The sequence below is a fragment of the Oncorhynchus mykiss genome, chromosome 15, assembly GCF_057628025.1.
Source record: "Oncorhynchus mykiss isolate SJ-2025 chromosome 15, ASM5762802v1, whole genome shotgun sequence".
In the NCBI taxonomy this organism is placed as follows: Eukaryota; Metazoa; Chordata; class Actinopteri; order Salmoniformes; family Salmonidae; genus Oncorhynchus; species Oncorhynchus mykiss.
In genome coordinates, this window is record NC_143036.1 from 15,735,001 (window position 1) to 15,759,442 (window position 24,442).

The window sequence follows — 24,442 nt, forward strand, 5'->3', positions numbered from 1 at the left end:
CCTGATCGAAACCAACTGCTGAAAAGAAATTTAGCTATATATTTTTTATTTTAGACTATATATTTACTGTTATAATATATGTCAAAAATAATGTGTGTGTTTTTATATCATTCTTTCTGTTATTTTACGTAATGAAATCTGATTTTACGTAAGGCACTACTACGGAGCGTAGGTGTGTGAGGTGCTCGCTCGAAGGCCCCCGTGGAGGAGAAGTAAACAGAAATGTTCATAAATAATCATTAGCTAGCATTGGCACTATTGATTTGCCTTTAAACATTTTTTTTTACAGTGATCACTACACCATGGCAGATGGTGGCGAGTTGGATAACTATATTATAATCTATCCTACTGCCAGTATGATTTTTTCTTGCTTGATGTGAATTTTATCGGTGTTTTAAAAGGCAATCTAGCTAGCAATGTCAAGGGGATTTATTATGCTATTTAAATTGTAGTTAATTGTTTTCCAGCAGCTAGGTCGATTGCTATTCATGTTATGCTTGTAAATGATTAGCTAGTTATGTTGTGCTGTTATTCAATCAATTGTAGCATTACTAGCTAACTATCTCACTTAGCGACTGAATTGTTGTTGAGAGATTCAGCAAGGTAATGTAACACCAAACAAGTAGGGAGTTATTTTTGGGTCGCAGCTGCTGGAAATTCAATGTTTGGGGGAGGATGGAGTGTGAGAATAGAGATTGATGTGTGTGTGCACCATTGATAGTAAAATAATGTGCGTGCGTGAGCGATCCTGCGCGCACTTGTCTGTGGTCAAAGGGCAGCTATAACAGTTTCTCCCACTGAGACAAGATACTACTGACTCAGCAGGTCAACCCAGGACACATGAGGTACCTCTAAGTTACTGTTGCTTGCCCTCTTAGACTGAGGTTGTGATGCATCTCCCTCTCTGCTTTCCATTCTGCTGTTTTTCCTCTCACTTTTATTCTCCCCTTTCTCTACTCTCCCTTTTTAGCCCCATTTTATATGTCAATGTCTCCCTCTTGCTCGCTCTCAATTAAATGTACATTTAAGGGCTTTATTGGCATGGGAAACACATGTTTACATTGCCAAAGCAAGTGAAATAAATACTTTGAAATAAACAATAAAAAATTAACAGTAAACATTACACTTATAAAAGTTCCAAAATAATAAAGACATTTAAATGTCATTATGTCTATATACAGTGTTGTAATGATGTGCAAATAGTTAAAGTACAAAAGGGAAATAATTCAACATAAATATAGGTTGTATTTGCAATTGTGTTTGTTTTTCACTGGTTGCCCAATAGATATGGGAGTTTATCGACATTAGATTTGTTTTCAAATTATTTATGGGTCTGTGTAGTCTGAGGGAAATATGTGTCTAATATGGTCATACATTTGGAAGGAGGTTAGGAAGTGCAGCTCAGTTTCCACCTCCTTTTGTGGGCAGTGAGCACATAGCCTCTTCTCTTGAGAGCCAGGTCTGCCTACGGCGGCCTTTCTCAATAGCAAGGCTATGCTCACTGAGTCTGTACATAGTCAACGCTTTCCTTAAGTTTGGGTCAGTCACAGTGGTCAGGTGTTCTCTCTCTCCCCATGTTCCATGTAGACGTGCATTGGATGAGCTGTTGAAGGAAACCAATCAGGCTGGGTGCAAGCAGAAACCATGGGTCCAGCAGGCTGGTGAGTGGGATGTGTTAGCAAAGGATCTGGTTAAGGATCTGTTATGGGTGTTTGGCTTTCAATGCAGAATGTCTTTGACTCTCGGCAAGGTATGACTGACCCGTACAGACCGGTGTCAAAGTTACTGGCTCATATCGAAGGCCTTGCTGGCTTTGCAGTGTTAATTTTGGTTCAACTGTCTTTCAGGATGAAGTGTCCGCTGTGCAGCACTAACAAGCGTTTCCTGCTCAACACCATTCCACAGCACTGCCCTGCTGGCCACTCAGGAGTACAGACATCAAATAGTAGGGGGCAGGACACCACCCAGAGACAATTGGGAATACAAAGACCACAGGGGACTCAGGGACAAAGACAATCATAGAGACAGCTGAGAACTTTGTCTCTTTTGTGTCCATCTTTAAGACTAAGATAGCAACACAGGCCAAGACAGCTACAAAAACAGAAGGGACTGAGACAATGACAATGACAGAGACAGCCATAGATACAAGAAACACTGACATAAAAGAGCCTCTGGTCACAAGAGACACACAGTCCCCATGAAAGACATTCCCCATCTTCTTCTAGACCAGGGTTTCCCCACCTCAGTCCTGAACCCCCCTGGGGGCATGTTTTGTTTTTTGCCCTAGCTGATTCAAAATACCAACTCCTCATCAAGCTTTGATTTTTTTTAATTGGCTGTGTAGTGATATGGCAAAAACCAAAACGTGCTCAAAACGTGCCTAAACGTGCCTAAGAGGCCTTAGGACCGAGTTTGGGAAACGCTGTTGTAGAGACCGCTCCCTCCACTGACAGTAGCTCCTCCTCCTCATTCCACTCCAGGGCAAGCTCACACTCGATAGGCCACACCTTCAATCAATCAAACCATTGCAGCAGACCACGCTCACCTGTCAAGGACACGCCAGTGGAAGGAGCCACATCATAACCTTGGAGGGAGTGCTGTAATGGTGTTACCCAGAGGAGGTCTCTCTCCCCCCCCCAAAGACATAAATATACCCATTGAATGACTGGAAAGAGAGTGTGTTTGTGTTAGAATGTGAGAAAGACTGGTTGCTGTTGTAAGGTTGTGACAAGTATAACTAATTAAATTGTCTTTGTTTCTACTGATCTTTTAACTAGGAGTGTCTTTCCTATTTCTATTCCCTATTTTGACAAACACTTTACCCTGTCTTGCATTCAGCTCTGTTAATTCATTGTAAATCTCTGGTACAATCTGTAAACTGACATTAGTGACAGTATTAGAGCCTAGTCCTGAGTGCAAGTTGCTGGTAAAACCTTTTGAGATAATCAATCCAGATTGAGTAACTGAGTTCAGGTTAACGAAGTCATACCTACAGGGGTACAGCTATGACCCCAGGGTAGACTGGCTGAGGTTTCGTGGTTTCCATTTTCACAGATGTAATGTGCCTTATAATCCAGCAGGAGAAGGTGACCTCTGCACTGACAGTACCTAGGGCCTTTGACCTTCTTTTTGCTTTTATGTCCCTTGCACTATGTATAGGGATAACTGTTTTCTCCCAACAGAGTGAACTGATTGGGTCTTATCATAGGTTATAACCATAGGGCTCAGGGAAGTTTGTCTGGTCAGGTCGTTAACCTACCGTGTTCAAATTTCTCTTCTCATGTTAATGGTTTTTAACTAAAATATAGTCTACATAATTAGTCCCACAAAATGCAATAAAGTATAAAATCCCATAATGTAGAAGGATATGTTTTGTATAACCCTTTCGATTGGACATTAACTTGAGTTGCCGTTTTTATTTCACTGTCTCTCATAGTTTGATTAATGGTGCTGTAATTTCTTCACTCAGAATATATTTGATTTTAATGTCGTTTGAATTCTTCTGTCGTTCCTCACAGTTGGTCGTGTTTACATAAGGCTGTCGCCACTGGCTAAGCACTTTTTATCGTTTCTCCCTCTTCTTGACATGTAAATAAATCATATCTGCTGTTTCCGTGACACTCCTCGGGTTCTGTAAACCCTGCTTTTTCTTGAATCCAATATCCCAATATCCCAAATATGTTAATTCAATAATTAGCCGTTGATAGTGATAATAATAGACTAATAACAGTAGTATTAGATCGTTATTTTTTATTTAACCAGGCAAGTCAGTTAAGAACAAATGGCCGTGTTTACAATGACCGCCTACACCGGCCAATCCTGGACGACGCTGCGCCGCCCAATGACTGCCGGTTGTGATACAGCCTGGAATCGAACCAGCACTGAGATGCAGTGTCTTAGACCACTGCGCCACTTGGGAGCCAATAAGGACATAACTTCAACAGGCCTCATTTTAATTACCATCATTTTTTAGGCAATGATAATAATTGTATTAGAATGTAATTTGGTTATTTTGGATTGTGATAATGTATACGATATGAAATATATTGTTGGCGCAATTTAATTTAATATTGAATTCGCAATGTTGCTCCATAGGCGCTCCTGGGGTTAACCCAGGGGCTGAGGCAACATCCGCATCAACAGCTTGCCATTCACTCAATCATTATAACCATCGCTCCCTACAGCACTAATTAATACGTTCCATCTGGTGTTTCTAGCAACCTTTGGGTCCATAGCCCGTGCTGCACTATTTACGGCTATGACCCCTCTCAATGGCCTACACAGCACTAACGATTATTGCGCTCCATATCAAGCCCTTAAAGGCTTTTTAATTGCAAACCTGTTTGTGAATCAGTGGATTTGGTGTCCGCAAAGGGTTCAGCAACGCCGCATTACCTTTCACTGAAAACCATTACGCACATTTCAATGCCATAGATAGGGGGTCTAAATTGCATTTTACGCAGTCACGCTTCAGAAACTCCGTTGTGCGTCTCCAGTGTAGCGGGGATTAGACGCGGATTAACAGTTTCCTTCCTTTTTCAAACGACGAGCAAGTATAAACACCTTTAAGCGACATTACATGGACTGATTTGTATGGAATTGGTTTACTTGAACTTTATAGCAGGTGCTGAGTGCCCCATTAAATATACTGGTGTAAGTGCTCTTGAAGAACTCAGTGCTGCCATATTCGTTTCTGTGTGTGTTTGACTGGCATTTGTTCTATTTCTTCTGTCAGAAGCATGGTTATTGATGGCCTGCAGGGTCGTCTGAAGTAAATTATAGTGCTTTATAACATTACAGTTATAACATCGTACTAAATTGGACCTTTTAAGTAATGGGCCTTAACTGCTGCCTTGAGGTCCTTGGAGATACGTGTATTTCCACGCGCCACGCGCGCTAATTGAGTTCTGTTCCTCACTCCATGATAATTGGTTTACACCCTGGCTCTCCTCTTTTCTTTCCACGAGGAGTGTTGTTTAATGGAGTGAGCACCTAATGACCAGCAAACACAGAGGGAACGTGGCAGCGGGAGAAACGAGCGCTGATGCTGTTTGTTAATACCAGTAACCAGAGCAGATCCGTTAAATTGTGTTAAATGAGCCATTTGGGATGGATTTTAAAAGTCGCAGGTTCGGAAACTTTTGACAGAACACTAAAAGGTATCCAACTAGGAGAGTGTTAAGTTAGGACGTGGTCTTTGATCCCTCTCACATTGTCAAGTTTCCAAGACAACCACCTCCCAATCTAAGTTGCTTATCACCAGGGTCAGTCGATGCGAGTAGGCCTATAACATCTGGCTATCGATTTCCCCCTCTATCAATCGCATATTGATAAGAGAACTACGTTCACATAGGCTACACAGGGCTGCTGGCTCATGTTGACTCCAATGCTTCCCACAATTGTTTCAAGTTGGCTGGATATCCTTTGGGTGGTGGACCATTCTTGATACACACGGAAAATGTTGAGCGTGAAAACCCCAGCAGCGTTGCAGTTCTTGACTCACTCAAACTGGTGCACCCTCTGAATGGCAGATATACATTTTAATTTGTAGTCTTACACAGAGCGACTTAAAGGAACAAGTAGGTTTAAGTGCCTTGTTCAAGGGCACATCGACAGATATTCCACCTAGTCAGCTCGGGATTCGAACAAGCGACCGTTTGGTTACTTTAACCTGTCTCCTCCCCTTCATCTACACTGATTGAAGTGGATTTAAGAGGCGACATCAATAAGGGAGCATAGCTTTCACCTGGATTCACCTGGTCAGTCTATGTCATGGAAAGAACATGTGTTCCTAATGTTTTGTACACTCAGTGTAACTGTTCAATGGCTGACATTGTTCGACGGCAGTGACATCCACATACATGCACTGTAAAGCCAAAGCCAAAGCAAGCCGTGATGATGCTGACATTCTGAAGACACGTTCTGTTTGCGTTTCTCACCGTGATTGGTCTCGCAGACCACAATCTCTCTGATAAGGTGTTCGGTGGCATTAACCCCTGTCTGCGCGCAGAGATAGGACCCGCGGTTTCCCCCGTTCACCTGTCCATCGCTGCATTAGGACCACCCGGCGGCAGGTGGGTCTCAGATACCCGCGTCAAACAGTGCAGTGTTTGCCGAGGGCATTGATTTGCGCACGGTAAATTCTGTTCAATCATTATCGGACTGCGGGTCAGAGAATACAGACACAAATAGAAACTAAGTCGCGAACTTTTCCGTTTTGTGTAAACAGTGAGACCAATGGCTTAGGTGCAACAGGGTCACATGGTAATGACACACCTGTCCAGGGCCTATAGCGGCGCCACGAGCAGCACAGGTAGAGCAGAGCACAATATTCCACGCTGCGTAGGCTATAGGGCGCAGGTACGTGTGCACACACACCGGTTGGATAGCCCTGGCCCTCGGCAGTCATGAATCGAGAAGAGCACTACTATTCTCCCGCGCAGCTGTTCAAGAACTCCTGCGCCTACCAGAGTCCACACAGCGAGGACTACAGCCACAGCCCTCCGCCCTGCCTCTACATGGCCCGGCAGGCTCAGTCCGTCTACTCCTCGCCCTCCATCGGAGGGCTAGAGCAGGCGAGTCTCCCTGACATTGCTCCTTACAGTATTCCCATGCGAGAGGACCCGGGTGTGCCGCAGCTCCACCACCCCCAGGCGCCCCAGCAGACTCTCCAGCCAGGGGGTTACGAATACCCGGGGGGGTTGGCTCTGTGTGCCGATAGGAACAAATATCACCTGCCTTTCCCCTGGATGAAAACAACCAAGTCTCACGCGCACACCTGGAAGGGACAGTGGGCAGGTAACTCACTGCAGTCACAAAGAAAGGAATTAATCTATGGCCTCTCAAGGAATCTTTACGCACACATTTATAGGAATATTGCAGACCTTTCTTTTATGGTAGGCCTATCGAAATGGATTCGTTTGAACACATTATTTTATACTGTACAAATATTAGACAAGTTAAACTAAATACAATATTTCAACAAAAGTATTTCCTCAATAGTTAACAATTGAACATTCAGGAGTTTTATTTTGCCAATAGCAAGGGAGTGAGTGTTATGTATAGAGAATTCATCATCAATTACACTGAACATTAAGTATAATTCAAAAGCTATTTAGCCTAACTCTCGCATTCATTATACCATATTGCTGCTTTGTGTTTAGGCTAGCTATGCCACTGCTGTGAATATAGACCTTAGGAATGACCAAACGTTAGTCGGCATAAATGTTCATGAAGTTTGAATATACCGAGGCGTTTGTGCACGTATAAGGACTTAAATGACATCAGGATGTCTACAATATACAGTATGTCGTGGGTGTTTGTCAGTTTACCTTGTCAATTAATCTGTAAAGGACCTGTGTTCCCCTCATATAAACCACAATGTTGTGTATGCCTCTGAAGGTGTACCTTCTGTCTTAAGTTCCAAGTTGCGATTTACTTCAAATATGTGAACATTTCAGTTGTGGCTATTTATTTGTTAATGATTTGCTAATGGCAGGTATGATCCATATAGGTCTTCACGAAAAATGTTTCGTATTACATATGAAAGTGTCTTACAATAACCTTAGTTATATCAATATATGTTTTAATGTAAAATATATTAAAGGGTATATAATTAACGTGGAGTGTTTAGGGATAACAGAAAATAATTAGTCAACTCTTAATCCTAAAAGTATTTTCTTTTGCGGCCATTTTAAATCAACTCGGTTCAGCGGGTCAATGGGAGCATTTAGGATTATTATTATTTTTTGGCTAAAATAATTCAACAAGTTTTCAAACCAATCACACAGCATTTGCGTTGGTTTCAATTAAACGAATGTATGTTATTATGGATTTAATTTGTTAAATAAATTGAGGGTAACAACAAGTGGAAAAGTTGATAAGTCTCAAGCAGAATCGGTTCTTCTCAATTATTGCGTAGGCCTATAAACAATTATTCTCTCAACTCAACATTCATCAAAGATGATCTAAACAATATTGTTTGTAGGCCTATTATTAAGACAATTATCATAGAAATGTGTTAATTATTATAACCTCATTAGGCGATATGTGTTTTTATTATTTATTATTTAAGAAAATCATGTAACTTTACAAGCGATGAACTTTTCTTAACTAATTTCGATACAAGTTTATTTCAGTTAAAATATTTTCTTCAACGGACAAACGCAACCACTGCAAGAATGAGCCAATTCTAAATCTATCAAGCACATTAAGTAATTCATGGAATAGATTTTAATTGTTTATTTTTAAATCAACGAATCCCTTCACCAATATATGAACGAAAGTTTAACAAGTGATAATTTCAGAATTCAAAACACAAATGAATTGTAGTGGTAACAGTGGGAAAGTATAATAATACCTTCATCATGTAGGCCTATACCTTCACTTGAAATAAAAGTGATTCATTGAAATACATTTTTCACGGACTGTCTCTAAATTGCCTTGCTGATACTAATGAACCCTTAAAGTTAGTGAAACCTTTTCAGGTGAAATTGCTGTTAAATATAGACTAGTACTAGAAATTACACGCATTATAAACGACATTCAACTATTGTTGGTTTTCGTTGTTGGTTTTCGTCAACTTATTCAGTAATAAAAATGTAGCTATAGACCTATTCTTTCTTTTTAGTATTTAATAGTAATTTCCAAACCAATTTATCGATCCATTTGTGAGTGATTGTGATAAATGTGCAGTTATGTAATATTCAATGTGCTGTGGTGGCCCATGTAGATTTGAAAGTGATTTGTTTCATTTCAGGGCTTTGTTCGTCACAGAATATATGATGCTTCACATAGAAACTTTCCGTTCAGTATAGTATATTTGTTACTGAAGCAGCATCGTCATCTGTGAGAGTTGGCCTGTGGCCTACATGTGTACTGTTTGTTTCAGGTATCATCAGTTACCCAATAGAGTTGTTTCTATACAGTCTTTGGTGATCAGTGTGTGAACTGACTGTGTTCAGCCAATGTGCTGCTGTGTGTGTTTCAGATAGGTACACTAGAGTTCTAAATGGTGAGTCATTATCAATTTCACCTAGATTGAGGCTTTACTGGGACTTTACTGGGACATTACTGGGACATTACTGGGACATTGTATCCTGACTGTGGCAGGATACAATGTTTAGTTAATCTTGAGTGCCACAAAATGGATACGCCATTCTACCCCTCCCCTTTACCTTTCTCTCTCTCACCCTCTCCTCCCTCCCCATCCTCTCCCGTGTCCCCCACCCCCCGCCACACTCCTCAGGCCCCTACATGGTGGAGGCGGAGGAGAACAAGCGGACAAGGACGGCCTACACGCGAGCACAGCTCCTGGAGCTGGAGAAGGAGTTCCTGTTCAACAAGTACATCAGCAGGCCGCGGCGTGTCGAGCTGGCCCTCACCCTCAGCCTCACAGAGAGACACATCAAGATCTGGTTCCAGAACCGACGGATGAAGTGGAAAAAGGAGGAGGACAAGAAGAGAGTGAGGGGGGTCGACCCCGAGCAGGACTCGTCCATTACATCAGGAGACTTGAAGGATGAGGCAGGGGTGGGAGTCGGGGGGGCAGGACATCCCACCACCACGACACGCCCCTCACCCTTAAACGCCCACTCCATGTTAGGTTCTACAGACTCGGCCTAGCAGGGCTGATATGGATGGATGAAAACTGGACAGACACTGAGGAAAGGGGACGCTCTTAGGTTGCGTTAAGACAGGCAGCCGAATTCTGATATTTTTTCACTAATTGGTCTTTCGATCAATCAGATCAGCTCTGAAAAAGATCTGATGTGATTGGTCAAAAGACCAATTAGCGGAAAAAATATCAGAATTCGGCTGCCTGTGTGATCGCAGCCTCAGTCAAACAGACTCGGTTGGTATTATTTATGTGCATTATCGGCGGTGTCAGATTGAAGAGAGGTGAAAGGCGACGACTGCAGGTTCATTGTCTGCAATATCATCATTCTGCGACTGAACTCTAACCTCATGTTGTCGTGCTGAGGACATGCGGGTCATGCACTGATGATGACAGTTGGCATTGGACATACGTGAACAGACCCACTGCTCTGGTCTGCAGCCTCTAGTTGCGTTGCCAGAAGACGGCAGCACCCACTGCCTGGAGAGACAGTTGTGATACAGACCACACAACTCGGTTGTGATACAGACCACACAACTCGGTTGTGATACAGACCACACAACTCGGTTGAGAGCTACGTCGGGCATCTGGCCTACTTTGATTGCTTTACTAAAATCAATGCACTTCAGATACTTTCTCTGAAAATGTTGGCAGTGTACAACCAAGTTTAATTTATGTATGTAAATATATGCAGTTTATGCACAGGACATGATTCTGTCAATATTGACAATACTGATGCATTTTCTGATACATTGTTATATGACAAAAATGAGTCAATCACACCAATTATATAGCCTATTTATGTGCTTAATGTTATCACATTGTTGATGTCTTAATGATAGGCACTGTGAATAATGTACTGTATTTTTAATTATTTATTAAACTATAAAGTTCAAGTTTGAAATCAGAATAAAGTCAAATGAAACATCTGCAGTTATTTAATTACTTGGCACATTGTACAATTACGCCTTTACGCACAACAATAATGCTGACATTATTATCCACTATTCAAGCACATTCTCAACACAGCAGGCAGACCACACGAAACCGTCAGTCATCACGTCAGTCAGTCGTGGGGCTTGTTTGACATTGCAGCCGACTGGCGACTGACTGATCTACAAATCACCTTGTATCATAAATAACGACTCATTAGTTTTGTAGTCAATCACAATTGACCAATGGTGTAAAGTACTTAAGTAAAAATACTTAAAAGTATTACTCAAGTTGTTTTTGGGGTATCTGTACTGTAATTTACTATATATATGTTTCACAACTTTTACTCTTACTACACTACATTCCCAATGAAAATGATGTACTTACTGACCATACATTTTCCCTGGCACCCAAAAGTACTAGTTACATTTGGAATGCTCAACAGGACAGGAGAATGGTTCAATTCATGCACTTATCAAAACAACATCCTGTTCGTCCTTACTGCCTCTGATCTGGCAGACTCACTAAACACAAATGTTTAATTTGTAAATTATGTTTGAGTGTGCCCCTGACTATCCGCAAACAAAACTTCTTTTTTTTTAATCGTGCCATCTGGCTTGCCTAATATAAGGAATTTGAAAATATTTATACTTTTGATAAATAAGTATATTTGAGCAATTACATTTACTTTTGATACTTCAATGTATTTCAAACTAAATTATTTTACTCAATTAGTATTTTAATGAGTGAATTTCACTTTTACTTGAGAAATGTTACTTTAAGGTATCTTTACTTTTACTCAAGCATGACAATTGGATACATTTTCCACCACTGAAATTGACCTACGATACATTACAGTTTTGGTGTTCTCAAACACGGCCATAGTTTGTTGGGTATGTCCGGGACCAAGAGCACCTGTAAACGGACATGACAGATCTTCTTCACTTCATCGATGGCACCCGTTCCAGGAGTCGCTCCTCTAGCTACCGTAGGATGGTCGTCTTGTTGTTAATCCGCGTGCACATCACGAAGGGGAACCCACATGGTCCTTGTATTCCGTATTGAGCCGGGCCATGCGCGAGATGAAATAGTTTATACTGGCCTTCAGATCACCGCATCCGGTATGATTTGAGATTTCTCCACCACAGTACCGAAAACATTCACAAAGTCGTCATAAGGAAGATCATTCACTGATCCGATGTCCATGTTAAACTCTGCTATCTCGTCTGCACAGACTCACCAACAGCAGCCCAAAAACGGACCTTTGGACAGGTCAACAGAAAAGCCCAGTGTGCAATTACTGTAGGGTTAATGAACTCATCGACAACAAGGCGCTTTGGAACCACTCATGTCTTTTTTACGCACAGCTTTGTAGCCTTACTAACCTAGAATGCAACCTGAACCTAAACCTGTTTGTTGTTCGGGACACCTGAACCGCAGCTGTCGCTCTGGCGACTAATGTAGCTCTCGCGCCACCTGTTGTGCATTTTGTGCTGTTGTTTTCCCCCCCGTCTCCGAATATAATACACCACTATTTGTTACCGATAGACCTAAAAATCCACAAAAAACAGGGATCATTTTAAATACTTTATTTCAAATATAAGAATAATTTCGAGAACTCAAATGGACAAACATAAAGAAAGCAACTTCACACAGAAAAACACTGACAGAATAATCCAGCAGTCTTCTGAACCTGGCTCTTATTTATAATGACTGAAATAACTTTTATCGAAAAGCAGTAAAAACACGACTTGCGTTGGTTTCACACTCAAATTCAATATAATGTGTGCAATATGTTCACAAGAAGAGGTTGTCTCAGCCCAACACGTGGTATTAAAATGTATTAAATGCTACATTCTTTACTATGTTTCAATGTTAAATATTCATTTATCAATTTCTACAGTGTAGGAGCGAGCATTTGATACAACAGTTTTAATTGACATATTCATTGTTAAACATATTTGGATAAAGCAAGTATTCAATTCAGTGCATTTAAAATCCACAGCAATATACAAATATAGACTGCCAGTGCCACAATATAATATGTGAGTTCTTAAACAGAGTATGTTCAGTGTTGGGTAGATTACTTTCTAAATGTAATCCGTTACAGTTACCTCTCCAAAATTGTAATCAGTAGCGTAACTTTTGGATTACCCAAACTCATGAACATAATCTGATTGCATTCTGTTACTTTTAGATTACTTTCCCCTTAAGAGGCATTAGAAAAATACAAAAATGTATGTTACCAATTGAATAACATCTTTGCAGGATAAATCAATGTTAAAGTTTACGTAGCTGGCCATACATGGATTTAAAAATATATATATATATATATTTTTATTTTATTTTATTTTTTTACCCCTTTTTCTCCCCAATTTCGTGGTATCCAATTGTTGTAGTAGCTACTATCTTGTCTCATCGCTACAACTCCCGTACGGGCTCGGGAGAGACGAAGGTTGAAAGTCATGCGTCCTCCGATACACAACCCAACCAGCCGCACTGCTTCTTAACACAGCGCGCATGTGTTGGTTGTCTAAGATTCTTCAAACCCATCACTTTCTACTACATATGCTTAAATTATATCTTTACATTAATATATAGAATTTATCAAATGGATGCAGCAACTACAGATTGCCCCTTTAAGTCTATCAAAAGTGTGTGAGTTTGAGCATGTGTCCATTAGGTCTATGGATGTATATTTTTATCAGCATTAATTAGATTGAGTAATAAAACCCCTACTTTTATTCCATAGGCTGGGATCCACACTATGCAGTTGTTGCAAGAGCACATTTTTCACTGGCTGTCCACTGGTTTCAAAAACAATGATTGATAGGCAGCTTAAACTTCTTGAATTCAACCATTATTGGGTTCAAATACACATTTAGATTTGTGAACAGCCATCCACAATAACCACAATCCGTAAAGCAGAAATTGCTAAATGAGAGAGCAGCAGTGTGACTCACATCAATACGCTATGTAGATATCAATAATAAGTGACATCCGTATCACCGTAGACTACACCACTGCTGTCATCCTGACCTCCAAGCGTTTATTCAAGTTGGATAATCTTTGGATGCCGACAGCAGTCATTCCATTGGAAGCCATAGCTTGGACTGTAGCCTACAAAAGCCTATTCCTGCTATTTTCCCGCAATCCATCAAACACATTTTGTGTGTCATCATAGTTGTCTCTGACTTGTGGTCAGACTCGCTCAAGTGAAACAAACATAAACTTGCACCTTTTTTCAATGCTGATTTGAATGTCATTGAGAAAACATCCTTTCTGAATTTAAAAGTAATCCTCGAAGTAATCATCTAGTTTTTCAAAACTATATGTAATCCAATAACAATATTTTTGCTGTTACGGATAGCAGTTTCTGTTTTTTTTGTAATCCCTTACATGTAATCCATTACTCCCCAACCCTGAGTATATTGTATGGAATAGAATAATTAGAAGGATAGATTGGCCCCTGCACTCACTGATATGGTTACAGAGGTGTATCATCATCAGCCTCCATGGCATCCATGTCAGAGGGTGTTGTTTTGGTTGTTGGGGCCTCTCCAGTGGAATGGGTCTTGCAGTGTTGGTTCTGTGACTGTGTCAAAATAACCTCCTTTTCTTTGGCCAAGGCAGAGAGGTCAGAATTCACTGGTGCATTCTGGTATAAGGAGTCATTGGAGCTCTTGTCCAGGATGTTACAGTAGAGCTAAGACAGAAAAGGGGCATAGTAAGACATGAGAATGAAATCCTGATTCTAATGGAATGCTGTGTGCTAGCCAGTTGTAAAGTTTGATACGTGTGTTGTTTGAATCTCACCTTCTCCTCAATGTCGGCCAGTTGGTCGCCCATGAAGGCCACCAGCTTGGCAAAGTGAGGGCGGCCCCGAGGCTCCAGTGCCCAGCACTTGCACATCATCTTATACCTGTGGGAGAGAAGGAGGGAAAGGGGGATGAAACCTCCTTTACAGTTCATATATTTGATTGTAATTAAATGTGTATGATGTATAGATGTAGGTGCAGAGCGGTTGTGGATACTTACACAGATTCACTGGCATAGTACGGCTGCTCCATCTTAAAACCTCTCTCTATCATCACATAGAAGTTGTTGTCCACCTTTATCCCCGGGTAGGGGGTCAAACCTTAAAGGGAGAGGGGGAGGTAGAGGAAAATAGGGAGATAGAGGGAGAGAGAAAGGGGTAGGGAGAGAGAGGGAGAGAGAGGGAGAGAGAAAGGGGTAGGGAGAGAGAGGGAGATAGAGGGAGAGAGAAAGGGGTAGGGAGAGAGAGGGAGAGAGAGAGGGAGGAAGAGAGCAAATCACACATAATAAAGATGCAGGGAATACATCTTTAATAAGTGTGTTTTTTTATTTTTATTTAACCGTTATTTTACCAGGTAGGTTGACTGAGAACACATTCTCATTTACAGCAATGACCTGGGGAATAGTTACAGGGGAGAGGAGGGGGATGAATGAGCCAATTGTAAGCTGATGATGATTAGGTGGCTATGATGGTTTGAGGGCCAGATTGGGAATTGTACAGTGTACAGTATGTATGCTTTTTAAAGCCCCCCCCCCCCATCCTAAACATACCCCTGGCAGCCCCACCTCATCCCCAAACTCGGTCAACACACAATATAAAGGACAAAAACGAAATAAAATAATGACAATACATTTTTACAAAAGTAAGAGTAGGTATGTTTATGTAGCTACCCAGAGAGAAGACCTCCCACAGCAGGATACCATAGGCCCAGACGTCGCTCTGCATGGTGTACATCCCCTGGAAGATACTCTCTGGAGCCATCCACTTCACTGGCAGACGCACCTGCGACACAAGACATCAGACACACACACTTACACCGCATGCCTAGAACAGAGCTGTTGTCACTGACAACAGAGCATCTGTAGAATACAGACAAACACTCCCTTCTGTGTATAGTACCTACATTTCCTCTCACTACGTAGTTGGAGTCGTTGTGGATGTCCCGGGCCAGTCCAAAGTCTCCGATCTTTACTAGTCCACCCTGAGACACCAACACGTTCCTGGCCGCAAGGTCCCGATGGATGCACTGGACACAGAAACACACACCCAGATAGAGAGAGTGTGTAGAGAGTAATGATGTAGGGAATAGGGAGTATTACATGTATGAGGGGACATGGTGAAGTGAATATGGTGCAGTGTGTAGTGTGCAGGGTTGTCAATCCACGTACGTGCTTAGAGGACAGGAAGTCCATGCCTTTGGCCACCTGGTACGAAAAGCTGAGCAGGTCGTCATAGGTCAGTGCCTCCTCCTCCTCCTCTTCCTGCAACTTCTCATAGATCCCTGGACCTGTGGATCAGCATGGACCAGCTGGGGTCAACAGGATCTACTGGCAAACAGTGAATAGATCCGACCGACGTATTTAACTGTGCTGCTTCATACATTAGCGTGCCTATTTCTTCATGTGTCTGTGTCTACACAACACTGACCATCAGAGGTGTCCATGGGAGAGGAGGTGAGGCTGAGGAGGGCGATGCTCTCTTGCCCTCCAGTGGAGCTCCTCTTGGGCAGGTTGTGGTAAAGTCTGCTGAAGCGGTCCCTGGTGAAAGCCTCGGTCAGAGACTTGTGGTACAGCTCTCTGTTGTTCTTCAGGTAGTTCAGCAGGTCCCCATAATGGCAGTACTGGAAGATCAGGTACGTTGGCCCTGTCAAAGTCACACAGTCACAGAGTCAGATACACACATTCACAGAGTCACACACAGGCGCTTAGAGACAGTCCTAAATACACATGTACTCGTTTCAGTACAATATCTAAAGACATGTTCTTGGCAATTACATGTTGTAGTTATTCCTGCGTTATTTCTGCTAGATGCTGGTTTCTGAGCCTGTCTGTGATTGGCTGTCGTACCTGAACCAGTGCACGCCCCCAGCAGGTTGACGATGTTAGCATGCCGTCCGATGTGAGTCAACATCTTCAGCTCTGACATCAGAGCCTCTTTCTCCACTGTCTCATGCTTCTCTGCATGGGCAAACATCAAGACTCAACAACGACCTGAGTGACTTCACTGGTGCAGGGTATGTTAAATAGTATGAAAAACAAAGTGTGTCTTCAGCAAACACCAACACTTAGCCAGCAGTGTAAAACATCACACAGGTTAAACCCTATACCTTTCAGCATCTTGACAGCCACCTGCAGGGAGATCCCAGGATTGCAGATGCCGTGGGCTGTAGCCTGAAGCACCATGCCAAAGGCCCCGGAGCCCAGCTCCTTCCCTGGGGAGAAAGACCACAACAACACAGGGTTGGTGGGAATACTATTGGTGAGGCTGGAGACTAGAGATTCCCAAGTAGATGGGTCAGGCTAAGTCATTCCACTGGTACATCTCCCCCAGTCTTACCCAGCTCCAGGTTCTCTCTGGGGAACTCCCATTTCTGCTCGTACTGGAAGTCTTTGAAGTTGATGTAGATGTAGTCGTTGTCATTAGACCCCGTCATCTGAATCACCTGCAGCTGGCTCTGGTACTGGGGTTTCTACACACAACATATCAGGAGGGTGTGAGAATGTTTGAGTGTGGTGAGCAAGTCTGTCTGTGTGTCTGTGTGTGTGTACCTTTTTCCTGAGGAAGTAGAGCAGCGTCATGCTGACCAGCATCAAAGCCAGGAACAGAACCAGACTGGACACCTTCAGGAGTTGAGAGGAGTTGGAGGCTGATGGAACACACACATCAACAGATATAACCAATGTCTGACAACAGCCGTGATAACACTGTGACCAATTCTGTTCCACACTGGAGCCCCTGATGACAACCATTATAAAAATACTTGCTGTAGATGATTTTCTGATGACTTATTTTTCCTGACTGACCACTTACGTTGTTTGAAGGTACGCTGCTGCTGAAAGACCGTTCCTGCATTGAACAGTGGCTCGCTGCAGTGTGACTGTGAGTGGACAGAGTTTGCAATGCAGCACTTGACAAAGTGGTTCCCCACCTCGACCCTGTCCAGGGAGCTGACGACCTTCTTATGGCAGAACTGGTCTGAGTCACAGAGCTCTGGGGGAGGGGCAGGGATCTCCTTCCAGGCTGCAGACTCTGACTGACAGCTGTGTGGGGGGGGGGGGGGGGGGGGGGGGGCAGGTTATCACACACAGAAAAACACGTAGGGTCGGTTTCCCAGACACAGATTAAGTCTATTCCTGGACTAAACAGCACGATCAATGGAGAATTTCCATTGAAAATGATCTTAGTTTGTGTCAGGGAAACCTCCCCATAAAGTTGCTTCAGGTGTTAACTAGGCATGGGCAATGGCATTGAAAATCGATATCAGCTGCATTTTTTAAAACCAATTTCGATATATCGTTTTTAATGAATAACATTGCACTGGCTTTGTGCAGTTCAGACAACTTTTTGCTGATTGCCAATTGGGCAATGGGAACCTTGTTGATGGCCTATCAGCAGGCATTTAAGTAGGCCTATGCTAAATTGCCAGTCTGTAAGAGTGTTGCAGCAAAATCCTGTATTTTTATTTTACATAATAGTGTAAGTTAACAAAAGGAAGTGTGGCCACCCAAAAGAAACCTGGCGAAGGGCTGTGGAGAAAGAGATGAAGGACAGTGGCCTATCATGGAAAACCATCCCCAAAAAGGCAGAAGACCAGCAGCAGTGGTGCCCTCTTGTGGAAGGAAGCCTTATGTTCCAAATAGGAATGAAGAGGACTAAGTAAGTAAGTAAGTAAATACCCAGCTAGCACATTTGGTTTCTTCTTAGAAGTTGTGGGAAAGTAGGTTCCGAGAACGTTTTACTATGGTTCCCTGAAAGTTTTCCTGGAAGGTACGTTCTGAGAACGGAAATGAATAGGTGATTTGAAGATAATTAATTAACGTTCTGAGAACATGTTTCAATAAGACTTTTAATAACACTGCTAGCTTAGGTTTACTGTTCTGAACTTCAAGCAAAGATAGGACACATGGAAATGAATTTGCTTAGGAATATTATTTTTAAGAACGTTGTTTCTTAATGTTCTCTGAACGTTCTGAGAGCATTACTTTAAATAGAACCATGAAATTGACACCTAACAAAAATATGGTTCTCAGAACGAATCCTGGATTCCCAAAACTTTGTAGGAAGATTGTATGGAAAATAACCATAGGACAACCACACTCTCACCAAGCACTAAGAAACATATGGTTCTCAGAACATTATGTGCTATCTGGGTAGGCTAACAGGAACAATAACCAATATCAAGATTTTTAAAAATCTTTATTTAAGGTCAGTTAAGAACAAATTCTTCATTTTCAATGACGGCCTAGGAACAGTGGGTTAACTGCCTTGTTCAGGGGCAGAACGACAGATGTTGGACTAGTAAATGAAAGGTTGCAAGTTTGAATCCCCGAGCTGTCAGCTCTAACCACTAGGCTACCCTGCCGCCGCATATGCCTTGCTCATATCGATATCAAATGATATAAATATCATATTGAATTGTTGATATTGGTGCACACCACTAGTGTTAAGATATATAGCTGAATCCTAACATGAGAAACTCTGGCCTAAATCTAGAGGTACCTGTCATTGGACAGAGAGCAGAACCTCCAGGTGAGGTTGAAGGGGAGGGGGCTGTTGGTCTTACAGGTGATGGAGTCTTCTTCCTGGAAGAGAGTGGGGGTGGGCGTACCTGAGAGACAGAGGAGGACAGGTGTCTTACTGAGGAGTCATGCACACAATCACAAGTCTTATCTGACTGGGCAGTTGGCTGTCACTCACTTGCCACACACAGAGAGAGGGTCTTGGTGAGGTTCAGCACCCCGGCCTCCAGATTTAACTGGTACTCTCCTGGCTCAGGGTTACATAGCTCCAGAGTCCTGGGGGGGGGGGGGGGGGGGGGGGGGGACCATATGGAACCTTATTGAACCAGACTTAACCTCATCAAATCTTGTAGATACAGTAGACCTTTAGTAAAGCTTTATAAAACTGCAACAGAAACATGGAACCAAATAGAACATGGATATGGCAGTATGTCCTGGATTAAATGAAGTCTCAGGAAGCCCACACAGAGGCCACCAGCCTTACTCTACCTGTTCTTCCACAGCCGTGTGGGTTCAGGGCACTGAGTCTGTACACCACCCGGGCCCAGCCAATGGCAGCGTAGGAGAGGGTATGAGGAGACCAGGGCCCGCAGACAGAACCCTGGCATCTCCTGGGCTGAGATGGTACTGCTCTCATTCAGCTGGTCGATGGAAATGAAGCCCTTCTCTGAGGACACACAACACCGGAAATCACATGGAAATCACTTGGAAATCACATGGAAATCACATGGAAATCACATGGAAATCACATGGAAATCACTTGGAAATCACTTGGAAATCACATGGAAATCACATGGAAATCACTTGGAAATCACATGGAAATCACTTGGAAATCACATGGAAATCACTTGGAAATCATCATATGGGGGGAAAACAGATAGGGGTGGTGGTACGGAGAGAATCAGGACAGATGACAAGAAAGTGTCTGACAGATGAGTAAAGACCAAGTACAGATAGACATTTTTAAAAAGTCAAGGGAATGTTTGACTGAAAAGAAAAGGTAAAAAGAGAAGGATTCAGTGCTGTTGCCTGTTGTACTGACCCAGGACCCGGATGTGGGTGGACTTCATCTTGTTCTTGTTGCTCCGGCAGATGTAGATGCCACTGTGGTTCACTCTCACCGACTCAAAGAACAGGTAGGTCATACCTATTCCTTTATAGGATAGTTGATATACGGACACCTGGAGGAAAAGACGGTATACTGCATTACCTCAAATACAGTGAACAAGTCTTGGAGAGGAAAGTGAAATGGTTCTGATCATATGCTTTCAACAATGTAAGTAAAAGGTTAATGAATGAGTGATAACGCTTACATGTTCCTGATTCTCTGTCAGCCACTGTGTAGTGCTGTTCTCTCTCTCTCTACAGCGGAGCAGCAGGGGCTGACCCGGGCTCAGAGTGATCTCTGGAGCTTCATTATCATCATCCACACTACGACTGCTGTCCAAGTCTGAGACACACACAGGAAGCCAACAGATCACACATCAGTCACTATTCAACTGACTGAGTGCCTTTAATTCCATTTTGTTTTTTGGGGCATTACGTTGACACTTTTACAACAATACTAACCATAGTCATAGAGCTGAGAACACTCTTCTCCTTTGGGGTTAATAGCACAGCACATAACTGTTGTCTTGTAGTATGGTTTACTTCCCTCTGTGTTGTTGGACCTCTCGGAGTCCTTAGATGTCTCGTTCCCATGACTACCTTGTCTGTGGGACAGGAGGGGAAATGAAAGTATGTAGTAGCCATCCTTGGAGAGGTCCTACATATGAAACTCAAGTCAAAACTCAAGTCAAAACCCTTGAAGACACTCTTTAAGATTCTATATTATGTTCACCAAAGTTTACCCAGTCTTGTCAAGGTTATTGAACCATTTGATTTCTGGCTTGGGATTTCCCTCTGAAGAACACTGGAAGTTTGGTAAAAAGCCTCTTCTCCCAGGGATGTATTTCAGATGTGGCTTTGACGGACGTCCTGAAGGTAACCAATGGGAGAATGAACTACAGCTAGGAATTTCAATGTTGTTCAGAATCATGATGATGGTATTGACGTTATATGACTTTAATGTGGTGCAGATCAGAATCTGATATCACATTAGTGGTTTAGAAAAGAAGGTCTGTCACTCACTCAGAGGAGGTCCAACCAGTAGAGAGAGCGTCAGGGAGGAGATGATGCCACAATTCACACAGCCGAAGGAGTACTCTCCAGAATCACTCACAGACGTCTGTGGTATGGCCATAGAATAGCCCCCTCTGTTGGCAGGACAAAGAATTACAGATGAATTCAGCAAGGATGCAAAAGTACACAGAAGCCCGCAATAATGATACAATGGCCTTGAGGCGCCAGGTAACACAACAAAGACAAACACACCCACACCAAGGTGCTGTAAAAACTAAAAACGAATTATTGTCTCGTTGTCTCAGCGAAGGCTAGAAATAGCTAATAAGAACCTCGATGGTGCTGCTGCAAGTTTTATATATATGTTTTTTGTGTGTTTAAAAAAAAACTTGTGAATACATGTAGGTATGTAGGATATGTGTGTGTGTGTATGGGTGTGAATGTATGTATATGTGTATGTATGTGTATGTGTGTGTATATATGGATGTGTGTATGTACAGTATAATATATATATATATATATACACACAGTACATACACAAAAAAAAAACGTTGATTATTTTTCATAATCTTTTATTTTAATTGTATTTTTTTTTAAATGTATTATTATTATATACTTTAACTTCTTTTTTTCTTCTTTTTTTTAAGCCTGTCACATCTGTGAATGTGGAATGTGTTTTGTTGGTTGATTGAAAAACAAGAAAACTTAATAAAACTTTAAATTGAAAAAAAAAAACACACCCATGCCTACCTTATTGGGTCAGGTCCACGGCTCCAGCTGCAGACAGGATCTCCTGGGAGGCTCTGCATGATGATATGGAGGCTCTGTCCAGCAGGGACCTCTAGTCTGGTAGGACCAGAACCATTCAGATGGGCTTCAGACAGAGTACACCACACCCCCTGGAACAACATGTCACCATGTCAGGGAGAGAGAGTAAGTGAGGATGATCAGCTGTAAAACGAGATGGCTTTTGAAGTGAATATAGATCCGTTTTCAGAATACTCATAAAGCTGTTTGAACACAAATGTCAGACATTCATCAAACTTTGTTTTACATTTGGAAAGTACGAGAAGCCTGGCGAGAATGTAAATTGTACATTTCTTGACATTCTATTAAAATAGCAGTTCTGCTTTTGTTCTCTGAGTCAAGGTCACATTTAGAGGACTGCATCTATAAGCATGTGTTTTGACACCTTTTTAGACAGTGTATGACAGGAACACATAGGTTAGTAGGTGTGGTACACAGGAGGATGTTTGGCAGCTTAATTGGGGAGAACGGGCTTGTGGTAATGATTGGAGCGAATGGTATCAAATTCATTAAACACATGGTTTCCAGGTTCCATTCCATTGTCTCTGTTCCAGCCATTATTATGAGCTGTTCTCCCCTCAGCAGCCTCCTGTGCTGTGGTGCTATGTCACCACCACTAACTGTGAGTTTCCGCCCTCTTCTTTTATGCATTGTTATTCCATTTACCTTGTTGAAGTCAGAGCAGAAATACATCTGCTCTCAGAGTTATGTTAGGGCTGCAGAATTTCACTTGTATTATCCTTCAAAATATATGACCAGAGCAATCCTGTATCCTTCTGCAATGCAATGTGAAGTGACATTCGGCCACACAGCCCACCATTAGAAAAATCTCAACGATAAATGCACATGAGCTGACAAACCGGATGTATTGTTTGTGAGGATAATCTCAAAATGGGACTCAGCCACAGACCACCAAACTTTCACTCTAATAAGTAATGAAACAGGAACCGAAGCGGGGGACAGGCCACAGGTCTTTTCAAAATCCGATTGATCATTTAGGTTTACAGTAAGTGACCGGTCAGGTTGATCAATTAATCCCACGAATGCACAAATACGGTCAGTTTAGGCACCTACAGTCAGGCTGGTGGTGATACATTGCGCTCGAGGTGCGTCTCGCTGAGGCTGCAACTCGTCTCCGTCACAAAGAGCGCACAGCAACAAGAGCGCAGCTGCAGAAACAGAGAACCAGATCAACGGAAACCAAATTACTTTATAATATCTAATCAAGGCGTATTTTCATCAATTTGTTGCAATGTTTTTCTTTCAGGTGAATACAAAAAAATAAATACATTATACACAGCAGATGGATGATGTTGAGGAATTTGCGACGATGGGAATGTATAAAATGCAGCTTATAGTTTTGTGCAACATTTACATTTTAACAAATAATTAGCTAGAATTAATGTTTTTATTTTGTTTTCAAATGTATTTGGGGAAAAGTTGGACATGTATTGTTACTTTAGGGTTATAGAATAAAACAGTCGTCGAACAAACGTATGAATAAGACAACCATGACGCTAAATTTCAATGTGAATAGAGATAATACTATTCCATTGATTATTTGTGCTATAAAACACATTGTTGATGATGATTTTAATAACTCACCGATCTCAACTCTCCTCTTTCCCTTCATTGGCATTGGTCTTCAACGTATGTAGCTTTGTCTCACAATGAGACCGTATCGAGAGCGAAGCCCCAATAAGTTATCTTTTAATCGTGACGTTTCATCTGATGTGCAGTTCTTTTTCAGATAGACTGCTCTGTGGCTCTGGGTTCATGACGTTATCACAGTTCATTTTAATGATTGGCCACACAAATGAGGATGGTTGGCTATTAAAACCTGGTCATGAACTAGTCTATAGTTTATAGGCCTTAATGCGATTACAACCTACCAATTTTATGGAAATCTTTCTAATAACCTAACAGGCTACAATTACATTAAATAGTAACTTTCTTGACAAAAAAACGTTTAATCGAAAACCAGATGTTTTTAGGCTTAGTTATTGGGAAACATGTCAATAAGGCCTTCATTTTGACAATTCGTTGCAACAGCGATATTTTGGTATTTTAGTAATACATCTGGCTCCTTTTGCCCCTAACGGTTCGACTCTAACATTGGAAACGTAATGCAGAATACCTCTGCATCATCTCAACTAAGCCTAAAACATCTGGTTTTCGATTAAACATTTTGTTCTATCGTTCAGCCTATTGTAGCAGCCAATATGTGAACCGTTCAATGTAGGCCAACATTCCATGAGACTTTTGAAAAAAACATGCAGGGCTTGACACTAAAAACCTGTTTATCCACTTGTCATTCAGACAAGGAGGTGACTGTATATAATGTTGTGTTGTTTGATCCACTTCACAAAATAAAATGCATAATTATTCCCATACCATTATTACAGAGAA

At 42.0% G+C, this 24,442-nt stretch overlaps 2 protein-coding genes and 1 long non-coding RNA gene across 3 annotated transcripts; 2 read left to right on the forward strand and 1 right to left on the reverse strand.

The window, feature by feature from the left end:
• Positions 1-185: 185 nt before the first annotated feature.
• On the forward strand, positions 186-1,987 carry LOC110489665 (uncharacterized). Its single transcript, XR_002468610.3, has 3 exons — positions 186-845; positions 1,588-1,661; positions 1,848-1,987. It is a non-coding gene; the product is annotated as an uncharacterized LOC110489665 (long non-coding RNA).
• Positions 1,988-6,331: 4,344 nt separating this feature from the next.
• On the forward strand, positions 6,332-10,514 carry LOC110489664 (pancreas/duodenum homeobox protein 1-like). The gene is made up of 2 exons (XM_021562418.3): positions 6,332-6,798; positions 9,248-10,514. Exons 1-2 carry the CDS (start codon positions 6,408-6,410, stop codon positions 9,622-9,624), a joined length of 768 nt encoding a protein of 255 aa, XP_021418093.1. The 5' UTR covers positions 6,332-6,407; the 3' UTR covers positions 9,625-10,514.
• Positions 10,515-13,397: 2,883 nt separating this feature from the next.
• Positions 13,398-23,768, reverse strand: LOC110490925 (receptor-type tyrosine-protein kinase FLT3). The gene is made up of 23 exons (XM_036943833.2): positions 23,639-23,768; positions 23,108-23,202; positions 21,977-22,125; positions 21,236-21,360; positions 20,956-21,082; positions 20,675-20,817; positions 20,419-20,555; positions 20,148-20,286; positions 19,595-19,772; positions 19,284-19,381; positions 19,086-19,194; positions 17,397-17,626; positions 17,135-17,232; positions 16,923-17,055; positions 16,693-16,797; positions 16,433-16,543; positions 16,014-16,229; positions 15,755-15,873; positions 15,490-15,612; positions 15,257-15,368; positions 14,588-14,687; positions 14,366-14,471; positions 13,398-14,255 (listed from the first exon to the last, which is right to left on the reverse strand). The coding sequence occupies exons 1-23, from the start codon at positions 23,670-23,672 to the stop codon at positions 14,037-14,039; spliced, it is 3,006 nt and encodes a 1,001-aa protein (XP_036799728.2). The 5' UTR covers positions 23,673-23,768; the 3' UTR covers positions 13,398-14,036.
• Positions 23,769-24,442: the final 674 nt, after the last annotated feature.

Excerpts from the sequence above, each read along its gene's own strand:
- LOC110489664 (XM_021562418.3), top strand. The coding sequence starts at position 6,408 with ATGAATCGAGAAGAGCACTACTATTCTCCCGCGCAGCTGTTCAAGAAC. Across the intron at positions 6,799-9,247 it reads CTGGAAGGGACAGTGGGCAG|GCCCCTACATGGTGGAGGCG; the intron begins GTAACTCACTGC and ends CACACTCCTCAG.
- LOC110490925 (XM_036943833.2), bottom strand. The coding sequence starts at position 23,672 with ATGCCAATGAAGGGAAAGAGGAGAGTTGAGATCG. Across the intron at positions 19,382-19,594 it reads ACACGGCTGTGGAAGAACAG|GACTCTGGAGCTATGTAACC; the intron begins GTAGAGTAAGGC and ends CCCCCCCCCCAG. Across the intron at positions 16,798-16,922 it reads CAGAGAGAACCTGGAGCTGG|GGAAGGAGCTGGGCTCCGGG; the intron begins GTAAGACTGGGG and ends CTTTCTCCCCAG.